Source organism: Oculina patagonica, chromosome 5, assembly GCF_052425735.1.
Source record: "Oculina patagonica isolate OP01 chromosome 5, crgOcupat, whole genome shotgun sequence".
NCBI classification, from domain to species: domain Eukaryota; kingdom Metazoa; phylum Cnidaria; class Anthozoa; order Scleractinia; family Oculinidae; genus Oculina; species Oculina patagonica.
This window is the reverse complement of record NC_135762.1, coordinates 28,195,248-28,210,788: the sequence shown is the minus strand read 5'-3', so window position 1 is coordinate 28,210,788 and position 15,541 is coordinate 28,195,248. Positions and strand designations below refer to the sequence as shown.

The following is a 15,541-nucleotide window of genomic DNA, read 5'->3' as shown; positions in this document are numbered from 1 at the left end:
GTGTACTGTATTCTGCGGGCTAAAATGGAGAAATCAGCCGGCTAAAATTAGTCCGCTGCCGTGTACCAATCAGAAACAAGAAAATAACGAAGCTAGCCAATCAGAACTGAAAACCATTCAACTGTTCCCGCCGTTTTCTTGTTGGCTGCCACTGACAAACTGGCATTACTTCAAGCTCCGTTTAACCGCTGTGGTTTAATTTGAGTGGAGACGCTTCCATCTGCAACTGCAAACTGTTTTTGAGCTTTACAAACGACAAAATGATTGCAGGACCCTTCTTTTTTTACTCCCCCCCACCCCTCCCAGGGGGAAAACAAAAACCCCCGCCGGCAACCGCGCCCACGAGCCGGCGCGCTAACCATTAGGCCACCGCGCCTCCCTGAGCGGGAAAGCAAATTCTCAGTTTTCTCAACTAGAAACTCAAAGAAGAATCCAGGCGGCGAAGTGAATGTAAGTTTGTCTTCTTCGAGCGAAACTCGCTCAGTGGAAATTTAGGCATACAGGACAATTAATTTCAACACTTCTAAATGACCATTATATTTCTTTGCTGCCGAAAGAATTTCGTAATTCACTTTTAAAGCAAAAATTGTTTTCAGTAATTGTGCGGTATTCTGCCAAGTTTTGTAAACTTTAAAACCTGGTTTTCAATCAGAAATAAACGCCGACTCGCAACGTCAGTGTTCAAGATATCGCTTACTGTTTTTGATTCCTTGACTAAATGCCCTCTGAAATTATTGCTATAGTAATAGAGTTGATGTTCTTGGGCGTAAATATGTTTTTGGCCCTTCTCAGAGCTAATTTCAGCCCTTGCCTGCGGCTTGGGCTCAAATGAGCCTTAGTCGGGCTAAAAACATATTTAAAACCGCCCGCGATCATCAACTCTATTGTTATAAAACGGTCGTGAAGGCATAGATATTAACGTTTTGCCCTAAAAGGGACAATAATAAGCCTAGGAATCGTCAATGGCCAGTGGGACTCAAGTGAAGCATGGTTAACTTAGAGTCTGGATGAGGGTGCTTGAATTTCAGTTAACAGTTAAATTTGAGTTAAAAGTTTGACCCATTTGTCAGCCACAAGTCAATTTTGCAGATGAATTTAAAAGCGTCATTTCTCAGCTGGAGGTCTTAACATTTTGACCGATTTAAAGGTATACCCCATCAAATCCTCTTAACCCTATCCAGACCGGACTTTTTTGGACCTTCTCAGACCGGGGAGGGGCGGGGGGCTTCGGAACCCCCCCCCCCCCTATGTAACTTCCAGAATATTTAAGCTCACCATGAAACTTATAGGATGTATTGTATGTCAAAACTCTTTCTTTTGGTATATGTCACGTGGGATGGTGACGTCACATCATGTGACAATTACATCATGATGTCAAAACAGCCGCCATCTTGGATCCGCCATCTTGGATTTCAAAATTTTTCCAAAATGCCAGAAAACCACCCACATCACTGCAAGTACTCAACATAAATAAAAATGTGCTTTAAACCCGTAAAAATGTAAAAATAATGCCATTTAGTTGATTTTTATTAACAGAAACACGCAAAATTACAAATTTGGGAAAACATGCCTGTCAAAATGCCGTTGCCATGGTGATGTCAGTTCCTGAGACATCATCCAACCCTACCAATTTGTTGCAAGATAACTTTTAGGAAAACTCAGAAAGTTTGGCAGCGTTTGGTTAAATCTTAAAAAAGTTATAAAAGTTCAAAGTCAGCGAGGGCCTCAAAAGCGCCCCCCGGTCTGAATAGGGTTAATGTAGTACGTAAAGTATCCGCCAGTGACGGCTTCGAAACGATCAATGTTTTTTTTTTCTAATTTTCTGACTTAAAAACCACAGTCGGCCGGCTCTCACCATTGAAAATGACTGTGAAGTTTCCGATGTCAGTTCCATATTTGCTGGTTGCCAGACAAGTATAATTTCCTTCATCTTGTAGTCGGATGGTTGCGCTGTTTGTTGTATTTACCAGTGTTACAGAATTTCTTATCATTGCTACGTGTATGGGAGGAGTTCCAGCTGCTGAACACGTCACTCTGTAGTCCCGTAATGCTCGTACAACAGGCGCTGGTAATGTTACCTTGGGTAAAGCTGTTAATAATAAACCTTTATTTAACCACGATCTGTTTTAAAGCAAATAGAGCGTTTTCACATGACGTCACGGTAAACGGCCATATTGGTGTTCCAAAACAATGAAACGGCGGCCATGTTGGTGTACCAAGCCAATCCTGTGGGATTTCAAGTCTTTTCCTCCACGTTATGTAAACACTTCCTTTTGTTCCGTAATAAATTTGCATAGATGTCGGCCGCGTGAGTGAAACACGCTCTATACACCCTGCTTGAGGGGTCGTGTGTACGTGTGTGACTAACTACCTACCTAAGAGAAATTAATATTACATTGTAATAAACTAAAATAAACGATATTATATTTAAATAAGAATAAGATTTAAAATTGAAAATCACACATGTGTTTTGGAGTTGTCTGGATCGACAAACTGCCAAAATTAAGTTTTTTAAATATGGGTCCATTCTCGCCTTTATGCAAAACTGCTTGTGGTTGGTAGCGTTATTAAAGTAGCTTGACACAAAATTCCATAAGACTGCACCTCTGTGCTGGATTGAGTTCTTTAAAAAAGGACGTTGAAAATCGTGGGACAACCGCTTTTTTGTGTCCTCTTAGGTTGTAGGATCCGTGTCTCCACGTTACTAAATCTGAAATCGTTTTAGGAATCTTTTCGATTACAATGTTGTAAAACATTGTTAAAAAGGATAACGTCTTAACGTAACAAATAAATACCAACACCGAATAAATCTAAGGACAACGTTACTGTTTTGGGTGTTTTTTCTTTTTATCCATTCACCTTTAGTCTATTTGCTGGGCTATTCTACATTTATTTAATTCCTATTCCTATTCAATTCCACTATTTTCGAAACTCCTGTTCAGCTGTTCTTCTTCTCTCACCCTTAATCTTCTCGCGCCACGTTTCCACCGAAACCCGTTTCGCTTTTTAGTCAGTATTATTAATACGTTATCCTAAAAGCCAATATCAGAGGCCACCCTTGAAGATTCGTCAGACCTCTAATATAATACAACTAAGGATTGCCTGGAAAAGACACAGACTACCTATTCAGCTGTTCTTCTTCCCACACCCTTAATCTTCTCGTGCCACGTTTCCAACGAAACCTGTTTCGCGTTTTAGTCAGTATTATTAATACGTTATCCTAACAACCAATATCAGAGGCCACCCTTGAAGATTCGTCAGACCTCTAATATAATACAGCTAAGGATTGCCTGAAAAAGACACAGTACTACCATGAAAGTTAAAGTTTGCTTCATTGATGGCCCGCCTTTCATAAAACCGCAAAATATTCTGAGGTTTGTTATTCAGCAAGGCTTTTGCTTTGGCGATATGGTTATCATTTGTTTTTGTTTTTTAAACAGAGCCTCTAGACCTGTACTAAACAACAAACTAGTTGTACTCACCGATTGGAACAGCGGTAAGCATAATCAGAAATCCTCTTTTTTGGAGACTGTAGTCTGTACTGAATACTATAATCAGATAATCTCCTGTAATACGAACTTGCTGTCCAGTCTTTTGACCACAGTACACACCAAACGTCTGCATTTTCTCATTCTCAAACATCAAATAGTCGTAACTAGAAATAGAGCACGTATAATGTATAACGCATAAGAACGTATAACGCAATAATGAGATTACGATACAACATACAGCAGGCCAGCACCGGTTTTTCTTAAAAAAAAAAAAAATAAAAGTTTGTAAGGCTACTCAGATACTGTCGCTGTCGCTGTTGGTTATTTTTGCTGTGTCGCGTGGCAAAATGACTAAATTACAAGAATTACTTCGCTTAATATCATTTTCACTTTTTTTATTTTTTCCCCTTTTCATTTTGGCTTTTTCTTGCCTATTCTGCCTCAGAGCTATGTTGATGGGCCTTGAAACCCTGTAGCAAATAGTTTTACAACCAACGTGCAATTGCTAGGTACCTTTGTAGCTGATGCAGAAAATGGATCAAATTGTTAGTGGACCAATGACATATATCCTTACTTACATGCAGGATGGTTCATCCTCCAAGTCAAAATCTTGGAAGTAAATTTTCATCTCCATACCGTGTGGAATGGGAACCAAATAAGGACACAGGATACTGCCTGGGTAGCTGTTTGGATATCCAGGACTTTTCAGTGAGTTATTTACCACAGAACCGCATTCTGTCAAGTTAGAAAACGTTTTTTTTTCTTAGTTAACATATTGCCTATTATAATTTGAGTTAACGAAAATAACATTGTTACAATTTGATGATGAGTTAAAAATTATGTACATTACCATAAAACGACTTTTAAATTTATTACCTACCTGGAAAGAACGGGGGAGGTGTAACGAACGCTGTAATTGTAAAATAAAATATAAATCAATGCATTTGTAACAAATGAAATGTGTACTTTTACAGTCCCGTAGCAGGGGGAGGGGCAGAGGACTGCCTCCCCCCCCCCTCCAGAATGTTTTGAGCCCGGACTTTTACTGCCAAAGGGAGGTACCGTTTCTCAAGATTTTGTACATAATTTATGTTATCTTAATGAACGCTTTATTTTTTCTGAACTGTCATATATTCTATTTTTCAATCTCTGGTCGGTTTAAAGGAGCAATGTCACGATATTAAAAAATTTTGCCAATCTTCTGAATTTTTTTTTTTACCTCCAGCCTCGCTGCCATTCATAGGCCAGGTCGCTTAGCAGACAACTGTTAAATCAACCTCGACCCCAGGGTCTTCTCGGCGACGAGTTTTCAAAATGGCGGCTATTTTGTAAACGGAGAAGACCCTGGGGACGAGGTTGCTGTAAAATGGTCTATTGCAAAGGAATACAAAAGTCTACGAAGTTACAACCGGGTGGCGGAAGAAAGATTATTGATACTTAACTGGGTCAAGTTTTCATGTGATCAAAAAACCATATGACAAATACCGAGTTATATTACACTTACCAAGAGAAACAGTGGTAAAAGATATCAGAAATCCTCTGTTTTGTTCAAAAAAAACCTGAGACTGAGCGGAATGTTATTTCTGCGTAGTTTCCAAATACAAGAACTGCCTTTCCAGTCCTCGGACCGCAGAACACACCATATGGAAGGCCGTTCTCATTAGTAATCATCAAATAGTCAAACCTAAATGTACAAAGGAAATTATTTTGCTCAAACGGCAAAACAGAATTGCTCTTGTGACAAGATCAGGTACCTCTCCAGTATAAATTTTAAAAATATACTTACAACACGAATTATATCTCAGGTAAAGTAAACGGTTTACTCAAATAGGTGTAAAAATACAAATGTCATCATAAACATAGAAATTATATTGATTGAAACCATAAAATGCTAATTTAGTAAAACAGATATGTCAAAAACCGGTTGCTATAGAAACGTCAAAGTTGGTGGTCACGGGACTCTAGCCACAAAGTGTCGCCAAAACATTTTTAGGAAAAATTGTCGAGTTATTATGGTTATAGTTCAAATCGTTTTGAAGAAACATATCTTCAAAGTGGAAAGGGGCCTCAAACAAAACCCAACCCGGTCTGATTAAGGTTATTTAAAACCTTTGATTTGTTTCCCAAGTCTTCAATTACTTTTTTTTTCTAATTTAACTTGAATATATTTTTTAATATCTTGACGTAATTACCTGCATGATGAAGAGTATTCGACGTCGAAATGGAGAAAGTTAATTTCCATCGCCATACCATCTGGAATTGGAACCGAATAATTACAGTACATATTCCTTGGGTAATTGTTTGGATATCCAGGGCTTGTCAGTGTATTGTTTATCACTGAAGCACATTCTGGAAAAAAATATACTTTTAAATAAATATTTAAAAAATATATATTTTTTATATATATTTATTTTGTCTTTTAAAAAGAAACAAAAAAACTAAAAGCATTTTTATGTGAATTTTTCTAACATCACTTCAACAGGGTACAAAAAAAAGAAAAATACCATCTTTTCTGAATAGCATAACTTAGGTGTTAATTATGCGGCGTCAGAGGAAAAAACCTCATTTTGTTCCTTGGTATTAGCTTAACCCATTACCGCATGCCGTCTTTTAGATCATCTTGAATACAAAACTGAACTTTGCACTTACAAACAGAAGCCTATTACTAGTATTTATTTACACCGTGAAAAAGAGTTTTCCTTCCTTGTGGATTAGTTTCAAGTGATGTCTGTGCACTTTGCAGACTTTTTTTTCTAACACAGTAACTCCCTAAATCCTGCTACATAAACGTTGACAGCATGTAGAGGATCAAAGAGAACTTCGTAGGAAAGACACTATTTTACCTCCCATCATGGTTACAAAAGACGATAGAATGATCGAGCGGGCGAACACATTTTCACCACACAAAACTCTTTAATACCGTTCATCGCACTCACAAGATAAAAACGATAGCACCATGACCTTACCTTGTATAGCGAGAGCACTGTCCTTTTGAATCCACCTTAAAACGATAAAGAGAAGTATTCTCCTGATGCACAAGACGTTTTCATCCATTGTGATTACCTTAAATGTAGGGACAAAATACAGTGATATAAACTTGATGACCCGGCTGGGTCAAAAAAAAAAAAGAACTTCCTATATTATCTAATTCATACCAGCCTGTTTCCCTAGTGTATCAGCGAAAGCATTTCGAACAATCCGTTGCTTTTTCTTCAAGAAGAAAATCAGATCGTAATGCGTGTTAAATTTTTTGTTCCCTTGATTAAGATAAAATTGTGCTCAAAATTGAGAACTTTGTATTGAAATTATCTTAGCTTTACACAAATAAACTGTTCTCTGACCACTCCACATAGCTCATTTGGACAACTGAGTGAGCAAGTGATAGAGTTTACCCCCTTTAAGTCTTTCTTTGAACCTGTATTTTAGGTTTGAATAACTGTTCAATTAAAAATTGCCCCTTTCACAGACAACTTTTCATATTTGCATAAGAATACAACAGAGATATTACACAAGCAATTTCGTGGACAAGCTGCAAAAATTCATTATTTTCAGTGGGCTCTTTAAAATGTGTTGGTGTAAAAATAGTTTTAAAATGCAGACCTACAGTTCCTTGAGGGAATGAAATACTTGTAAGATACGTCTTCGCTGTAAACATTTATAGCCTGATACATAACTGAGTTTACAGTTAGCCTTCGTTTTCTCTTTCTGTTTTGAAAACAAATTAGAAAGAATGACTTGGTCATGTCATCCGAACGTTGTCACTATATGCGTGCAGCAAATAAATAACTCGCTCATAAAAAAACGCCTTTTCAAACTTTTGCCGGATTGTTAAATCTTTACCCTCAAAGGAAGATTATCATACATATAGAAGCCAGAATCATGTGCCATTTTTTTTTTTCAATAGTCATTTTTGGCCTTGTTTTATGAATTGAATTGGGAGGCGCGGTGGCCTAATGGTTAGTGCACCGGACTCCGCATCGAGCGGTCCAGGTTCGAGGCCTGGCCAGGGTCACTGTGTTGTGTATTTGGGCAAGACACTTTACTCTCATAGTGCCTCTCTTCACCCAGGTGTATAAATGGGTACCGGCGACACAATGCTCGGAGGGTACCCTGCGACGGACTAGCATCCCATTCAGGGGGGAGTAGAAATATTCCTAGCCGCCTAATGCAACGGAAATCGGGATAAGCTCCGGCAAGTATGGGCCCCATGGCTCAATGCTTCTTCTTTTTTTTGGTGTTTTCTTTATCTACCCTTACTCGTACTAATTTGCACAAGAACCAAATTTCGCGAAAATGGAAGCAGATTTCGCAGACTTGATAGATTTTGCGATTGCCGGAAAACGTATTGAAAGTAACTAAATTTTGCGAAAATGTACCACACTAATCCCTGTTAGAAAGAATAGCTTTAGTGAAGGCGTAACCTATATTAAAGCCATATCTTACAATAATATTGAACAGAATCTTAACAAAACAGAAAGGACATTATATACAAAGGTCAACATTTCTTGCGACGTCTTTTCCCTGTTAACTACCATTTATTAAAACTACCATTTATATTACAAATATACATGATGATGAATAAAAGATAATTTTTTTTCAAATAAATGAAATATTACAATAAAAATCAATAAAATGATAAATAATGACTTTATCAAGTAAGGGTGAAATATTCATTACTTGCGACCCAGTAGTTTACTTGATGGCCCTCTTTAGAAGAAAACGAATTACAAAATGGAAAAAGAGCCAAAATCTGAAATAAGTGTAAACGTTAAAAGTTTGATCATCACTGAAAAACTCTTGATCTAATCTGAAAATTAAATGCATCAAATGCTTGCACTTTGGCAATTTACTCAATGTTTATTTTTTTATAAATATATATGTTTTAAATATTTTCAGTTGGACTACCATTTATCGTACAATGACTTATACTAGTCAAACTTTACGTTTGATTACCACAAATAAAAACTCTGATCTAACCTATTTCGTTCCGGTTCAGTGTTCAAAAGACGGACAACGCTTTCCACTAGAAAGTGATTTATTCGGTGGATAGTGTAACAATTCCATCCTTTGAACAACCGGGGCCTGAAGGAGCTTCCCCGTATAAACTTCGTATGGTACTTTTTCTCCCCCACCGGGTATCCGCCCTGTAGACAACGGGCCTCTGTAAAATATTTGATCTCTAACTTGTATGAAACACTATACTGAACTACCAGCGACGAGTAAGGAATTTTCTGCTCGTATTCCAGTTGCCTCTCTATCGTTCAGAAACTACCGCCTTAAAAGGGTCGTCTTCTTAACCCGGCTAAGGACTTGATAAATAACCAACACTACTTCCTTAACTTCGCTTTTGGATTGAAAAGACAGAACTGCTGTAGATTTCCAACTATATTTTACGTTTGCTCAATCAGCAAAGCGACGATAAATAATAATACTAATTAAATTCGGGACCACAGAACATTAATACATCTAGTGGTTGGGAATAGGATTTGAACCTGGGACCTCCTGATTACAAATCCAACATCCTAGCCACTAGGCAACACAATTAAAATTTAACTAGAAAAATAGGTACAGTGTTCCAAGCACAGCTGTTGTACTAAACATTACGAGCTGTAAAGAACAAGACACATCGTTATTGTAATGTCCAAAGACAGTCTATACACTCACAGGGGGAGCAGACGGTTCGCATGGACCTTCAGTGGGTGCAGACGGTTGTAGTAGTAGTAGTAAACTTTTTTAACTGTCAATTGTTCTAGCGTTTTACACACTAATTGGTGACACTAATTAAAAACTAAGATAAACATCAAAATTTTGTGAAAATTGAAACCCTTATTCTAAATAGAACTCTAGTTAAAGACATGTTTAAAAACATACAAGTATTCTAAATAAAACTCTAGTTACAAACTTATTTAAAAACTAACCCAAATACATAATTACAATCACTTTCTAAATTAACTATTGCATAAATAACAGTTCTTGCAACCCCCGTCTTCAATTAAGTGAGTTAAGTCTCTTTTCCTTATCCGACGTTTAAAAGTACTCACACTATCCATACCAACGTTCCTCCTTTATCAATTTGGACCACAAAAGGCCCAAAATATTTTAGAGAATGTTTCCCATACTTTGTTGGTTTTCTGTACCGCTACTGGCCTGCTGCCATGGATTCTGATGAATAAGGGTACGCAGAGGGTGGTACTTTTGCGTTCGTTGGGACTGGAGCATAACCCACTGGAGGGAGTGGGTGGAGGTTTGATGCTGGTTGACAAGGTGCCTGACGGGAGGGGTGAGAGGAATGTTGAGCTACATCTTGCTGTGTCGTACCAGATGCAGAAGTCGTGGCTGCCAACATTGGAATTTCAACACCGGCATCTCTGTTTGGCTTCTTCCTCCGCTTTACCACATACATGACACCGCAAGCCAGTGAAAGTAAGGCTACCAAACAAACAATAATGACTATGATTTCCTTCCAGGACCTCGTGCCTGAAGACAAAAGAGAACAGACAAGGAAGTGAGCAGAAGAAGATACTTAAGTATTAGGTATCATTTTCTTCGTTAGACAATGCTCTTCTCCACTCGAGAAACAATGTAAAACGCCATTTGTAACATCTGTAATCTGCCTCAAAATCAATTGGGACAACTAACTCCAGGTCGAGGGTGGCGCGATGGCCTGGAATGAGTGGCCGGGTTTCGAGCTCTGACAGGCATCATTGTGTTTTTGTTTTTTTAACGCAGAAGAATTTACTGACATCAGGTCAGTACATGCATCCATTTTCGCATCTCTCATATTCCCCATCGATATTGAGTAAAACATATTGTGGCGTCTCCAGTTGTGCACATCAATATTGAAGGTAAAATGGGCGATAGATGGGGTGGGGACACTCCTGCCAATTTAGGATTGGTGTTTGCTGCGAAGGGTTTTAATTCCTGACCCTATTTAAGGATAGAAAATCAAAATCGATCGAGAAATCGATAGCTTAGGCTAAATGGGAGGCCTGGAACAACACTTTAAAACCTTATACATGTAAATCACTTCTTGACTTTTGAATTACTGAACAGATAAACTACAGAAATGCGTGGTTTATTGCTTATTGTTAACACTTCTCACTTACTGGGAAGATCCTCTGCTGTGAATGTTGCCTTGAACCCCCCGTTATTTGAATACTGCGAGTCTGACCTAAAAGCCACCCACATGTACCGACCGCTTGAGCGAATGTCATCTGGAACTGTCAAGCCACAGAATCGTCCTTTACTCCTACCGTTTAACTCTTTCCCATCCATAACTTCCACATAATCCTTTGTACATCCTGAGCTCGACGCCAGCTCAAATCTGTCAAAGCTGAGTTTCACAACCTTTCCCTCTGGTACAGTGACGAGCCAATCACAGCTCGAATTCGGCGGGTACGTGGAGTTCTCCAGTGGACTTTGCAGGGTCCCTTGGGAGCCTGTTAACTTCAGGTCGTTATTGTTGATGTTCCCTGGGAAACAAACCTCCTTGAAATGGGCTGGTACAGGTGCATCTAAATACAAAGAAACGCAAATTTATTAATTTCACGCAAAAAAAAAAAAAAAAAAAAAAAATGATCGAAATATTATGCACGTAATTTTGTCAAAGTAGTTTAATGGTTCGTTTTTGATGGGGACTAGTTTATTATTTTAAATTAAAAAAAAATATATTGACCTAAAGAAGCTGTTCTTTTAGTATATTCTGGACATCAGTGTCACTAATTGCTTGGAAAAATTCGCTGCCAGAAGAGCGAATTGTTTTGGAGATAAAGCCTGTTAAAGTAAAAAAGAAGAAAAAAAAAATAATTTAAAAAAAAAAAAAAAAAAAAAAAAAAAAAAAAAAAAAAAAAAAGAGGAAAAAAAAAAGAAAGGAATGGGGGGGGTTTTTAAAAGGTGGGGGGGATTTTAAAAAATTTTTTTTTCTTTTTAATTTAATTTTTTGACGCCGGGGGAAATTATAAAAAAAAATATATTTTTTTATTTTAAAATAAAAAAATAAATTTTTTTAAAAAATTTATATCCATAAGAATATTTGGCAAAATTTAATAACATAAGATTAACTTAGCCGTGACATAGTCCCTTTAAAGCTTGAGACAGCCCAACTCACCGTGATCTCAAATACTACAGAAACCACATATTGGGGTATTTTGGGCAAAGTCAACCACGAGGGTTATTTTTTGTGTCTCTATCTGTGGAATTGTCCTAACATATTCGACCAGAGGATAGTCCTGCAAATGGCAGACACACTTTAATGAATCTTTGTAGCTGCAAGACTCTTAGTGAAAACAATAAATAAACATCTTTTGTATTTCTTAGTCGATGAGATGCTGTGAGTGAATGTTAATAAAACAGTGTCTCGTATAAGCATGATTAAGTATAAGCCCATGGAGTAACATTTTAGGCACTCAGTGATATACATTTTATACCTGGATCAATTCTTTAAAGGTGGGCCTTTCGGACATTTACGGTATAATGCATTATTAAGGAAATTTCTGACTTACCGGGATTATATTCCGCTATGAATGAAGCCTTAAAGCCATTGTGTGTCATCACTGCACCAGTTTGTGAAAATGCAAATGAAGTGTCCGAGTCCGATCTGAAAAGAACTCGCATATACCGACCACTGGAACGAATGTCCCCTGGAGTAGAACCATCACAGAATTTTCCTTTACTCTCACTATAATTGTACTTCCCATCTAGAATCTCCACGTAATCTCCTCTACATCTCCACCAGGTTTCCGGCTGGAGGTCAAATCTGTCAAAGCTGAGTTTCACAATGTTCCACTCTGGTACAGTGATGAGCCAATCGCAGCTCAGATCTGGGGGGTAGTAGGAGTCCCTTATAATTGGACTTTGTAGAGTTCCATGTGAAGCAGTTATTTTCAGATTGTTATTGTTGACGTTCCCCGAGAAACACAAGTGGTTGGAAGTGGCACCTATGGACAAAATACAAATTGTGTAAGAGAAATGCTCCTCAAACCGTTTGCACATCCATTTAACAAGTCGATCACATTTTTCCATGGCCTACCTGACGTCATAAAATGTTCCAAACTTTTGTTTTGGTTTCACTCCAAAGTTTGAGTGCAGACCATGGGAAGATGTGGCTTATTTGTTTTATACAGTAACATTGAAAATTTACCGGCAAATTAGATGGAAAATCAGCTCGCAATTTTTCTACTTGAACCAGAAGCAATCGAATTTGTGGGAAATTTCGCCCAAAAGTTCTAGGGGATATTTCACAGCTTGCCGAATTTTTGGTTTTGGAAAAGTGACGACAATTTCTCAAGTTTTCCGAAATTTTGCTTGCGTTGCGTTACACGTTACGTCATTTTCATAGTCTACTCTGTCACGGAGTTAAATGTCCTTGTTAAAACAAGCCAAACTTTAACTGACAAGTACTTACTTTGAGGGTCTACAGCTTCAAAACGTGTCTTGAATCCTCTCGCCACTTGTTTACCATCGGAGCTGGATTGAAAGATAATCGTCATGTGACTTCCGGTAGAATAAATGTCTGATGGACCCATAAACCTGTAGTATCCACAATAAAGGGCAAGCTCTTTGCTTTCAGGGACGTGCCCATCGCGTATCTGCACATAATCTTTGTCTTTTGTACTATTTTCACAATCTTTAGGTTCTAGGTTAAGTTTAAAGTTTTCAAACGTTAGCTTAACTACTTTGCCAGCAGGAACGGAAATTGTCCAAATACACGTGACATCATCTGGGTAGTGATAGGGGTAATGAGGGCTAAAGAATGTACCAGAAGAACCACTGAGCCTATGGACCTTATTTTTGCCACCTGATGGACGACATATTCCTGAGGCTTCCTCTGTAAAGAAAAAAAATACCATGATGATTATTATTTACTAAGGTAAAAGGTAAAACAACTTTATTTATACACGGTTTGTGTTTAAAGCTAGAAGCTTGTGGGGCCGTGTATATGAAACAAATACTGAACAAATATAATTTAAATAAACATAACACTTTTTATGATTCGACATTTCTGATCCTTAAGCAGTATGCAGGACGCGTGTCACATATCAACCTAGTAAATGACCCAGCTCACCACGAGTGTCTCGTAGCTCAGTCGGTTGGAGCGCCCAACCGGTATCTGGGAGGCCATGGGTTCGATTCCCGTCGGGGACTCAGAATTTGTCTTTGTCCCATGCTCGTGTCATTGTTGAACAATTCATCCCGGCTCATTAAAAGCGACATTACTATCGTGAAGTTACTAGCCTATGTGCATACGCGTGTGATTCACAACGACTCTGCCTCTTCCCCCTTTTTCAGGCGACATTCTCCTAGAACGGTCACTGCACACGATAAATAACAAGTAAATAACAGAAATAGCAGTACTGTACCTTCTTTAACGGCTGAGAAACTTAAGTTAAACCCTTTATAATTATGAAAGTCGCTTGTACGGAAGTTGACATACAGGTTTCGCCCACTGGAATAAATAACTTCCGGATGTGTTGTACCCCAGTATGATCCAAGGAGGCTTGACTCGGTGCTGTTTCCATCATAAAATTTAAGAGCGGCATTATGGTCCACCTCGAAGTCAGTGAATGTCACCTTCACTATGTAGCCACCAGATGAAAGGCCATTGTCAACTTCAAGCAGCCAGTTGCAGTTCAAACCATTCTCAGGAACTGAGGGATAGTTTGGGCTGGTAAGAGATTTCTCGTAGGATGCAGAGGCACTAACCACCAATCTTTTATACGGGCAAACTAAAAGGTAATTGAAATTGTAAAAAAGTAAAAACCAATTAAACCAGCTCAACTTGTATATGAAAAATATAAGGTGGCGCAGGACTTTTGCTCTCATTGGGTATACAAAAAACACGAGAAATTTTTCTTTTGATATTATTAACCACTTTTATTATATAGCCGCAAGTGTTTTACTGGAAAATAGACCACTCGTAAAATTCATACGAAACTGCATCCGGGACTGTAGTGGCGTATTTTCCATATCCTCACTAGTGAGGATATCGATGACGTCATTTTCCGCCTTTGCACGGTTCAGTGTTTGTGCAAAGCTGTCAACGCCGGTTGGAAATGGCGAGCTATCGAGATCGATTCGTGAAGTTCACTGAAGCCAAAATGAAATCTTTTACTGAGGAGCAGGAAAATGCTAACACGAAGAAGAAAACTTCATATGCCTTGAAATTATTTTTAAAAAAGAGCTTCTTGCTTGTGGAGAGTCAGACGAAGGGAGGGAAAATCAAGAAATTCCAGCTGCCGAACTGCAAGACTTCGCGATCAGAAATCAGAAAAGCGGTGAGTTTGCAGCAGAAACAGATTTCAAAGCGGCGAATTATTTATTTTCAGTGACATTGATGAAAGCTAATAAACAGACTGTTTTTTTTTTTTTCATTTACGTGATACATCTTCTAAAAGCTTCCGTTCGCGAAATTTTGCCTTTCAGTTTGGCAATTTGCTCAATTGTTATATTTAGCCGTCGCTCGTGTTTAACCATTTGATTAATAAAAATGTTTTAACTTTTACTTCATGCATTATTTTTGTCTATATAATATGAAGAAAATTACACGGTGGCTTGAAGATATGAATTTTATTTTCTCGTGGTAAAAGCAATATTTTACTCATTCCCTGCGCTCATTCGTAAAATATTGCTTTACCACTCGAAAATAAAATTAATTTCTTCGCGCCGCCGTGTAATATCCTCTATATACTTTTTACTGACAATTAGTAGAAGTTGAAAGTAACTTGTGAATAACTTGTGAGTCATGGCTAGTCTGACGTAACGTTTTGTCCCGGCCAAAAATAAAAGAGTTTTTTTGACAATTGTTTTAAAGATACCATTCTCATCCCCATAGCCCTACTCGCTTCTCATAGGCGGCGAGGCCTTGGCACGAGAAAGAAAGGGCTCTGGGGACACAGGATTTCCAGTCCTAGATTCTAGGACTTCTGGTCTTCATGTTCGCAGTCATGATGTTTCAAAAAATGTGTGAGTCACCCCGTTTTTGACTTTTGACTGAATTCTTTGTTTCAAACAGCCAATAAAAAAATCAAATTAATTCGAAAATCCCGCTATGT

General features: G+C 38.1%; 2 protein-coding genes across 3 annotated transcripts in view; both read right to left on the bottom strand.

Annotated features, from left to right (window-relative positions):
- Positions 1–6,816, bottom strand: part of LOC144654286 (uncharacterized) — a 42,615-nt gene extending 35,799 nt beyond the window's left edge. Inside the window, exons 1-8 of the mRNA XM_078514385.1 lie at positions 6,647–6,816; positions 6,458–6,554; positions 5,684–5,840; positions 4,996–5,175; positions 4,372–4,401; positions 4,070–4,226; positions 3,483–3,655; positions 1,856–2,089 (exon numbers count right to left, since the gene is read on the bottom strand). Coding sequence (XP_078370511.1) covers positions 1,856–2,089; positions 3,483–3,655; positions 4,070–4,125 — 463 coding nt within the window. The 5' untranslated portion in view covers positions 4,126–4,226; positions 4,372–4,401; positions 4,996–5,175; ... (1 more) ...; positions 6,458–6,554; positions 6,647–6,816. The remainder of the gene's footprint in view (positions 1–1,855; positions 2,090–3,482; positions 3,656–4,069; positions 4,227–4,371; positions 4,402–4,995; positions 5,176–5,683; positions 5,841–6,457; positions 6,555–6,646) is intronic.
- Positions 6,817–8,006: 1,190 nt separating this feature from the next.
- The window catches only part of LOC144654315 (bone morphogenetic protein 1-like), a 28,112-nt gene continuing 20,577 nt past the window's right edge, over positions 8,007–15,541 (bottom strand). For both annotated transcript variants that reach the window (XM_078514419.1, XM_078514420.1), the window contains exons 4-9: positions 13,850–14,215; positions 12,895–13,317; positions 11,993–12,427; positions 10,598–11,005; positions 8,647–9,968; positions 8,007–8,582 (exon numbers count right to left, since the gene is read on the bottom strand). In XM_078514419.1, coding sequence (XP_078370545.1) covers positions 9,631–9,968; positions 10,598–11,005; positions 11,993–12,427; positions 12,895–13,317; positions 13,850–14,215 — 1,970 coding nt within the window. In that variant the 3' untranslated portion in view covers positions 8,007–8,582; positions 8,647–9,630. The remainder of the gene's footprint in view (positions 8,583–8,646; positions 9,969–10,597; positions 11,006–11,992; positions 12,428–12,894; positions 13,318–13,849; positions 14,216–15,541) is intronic.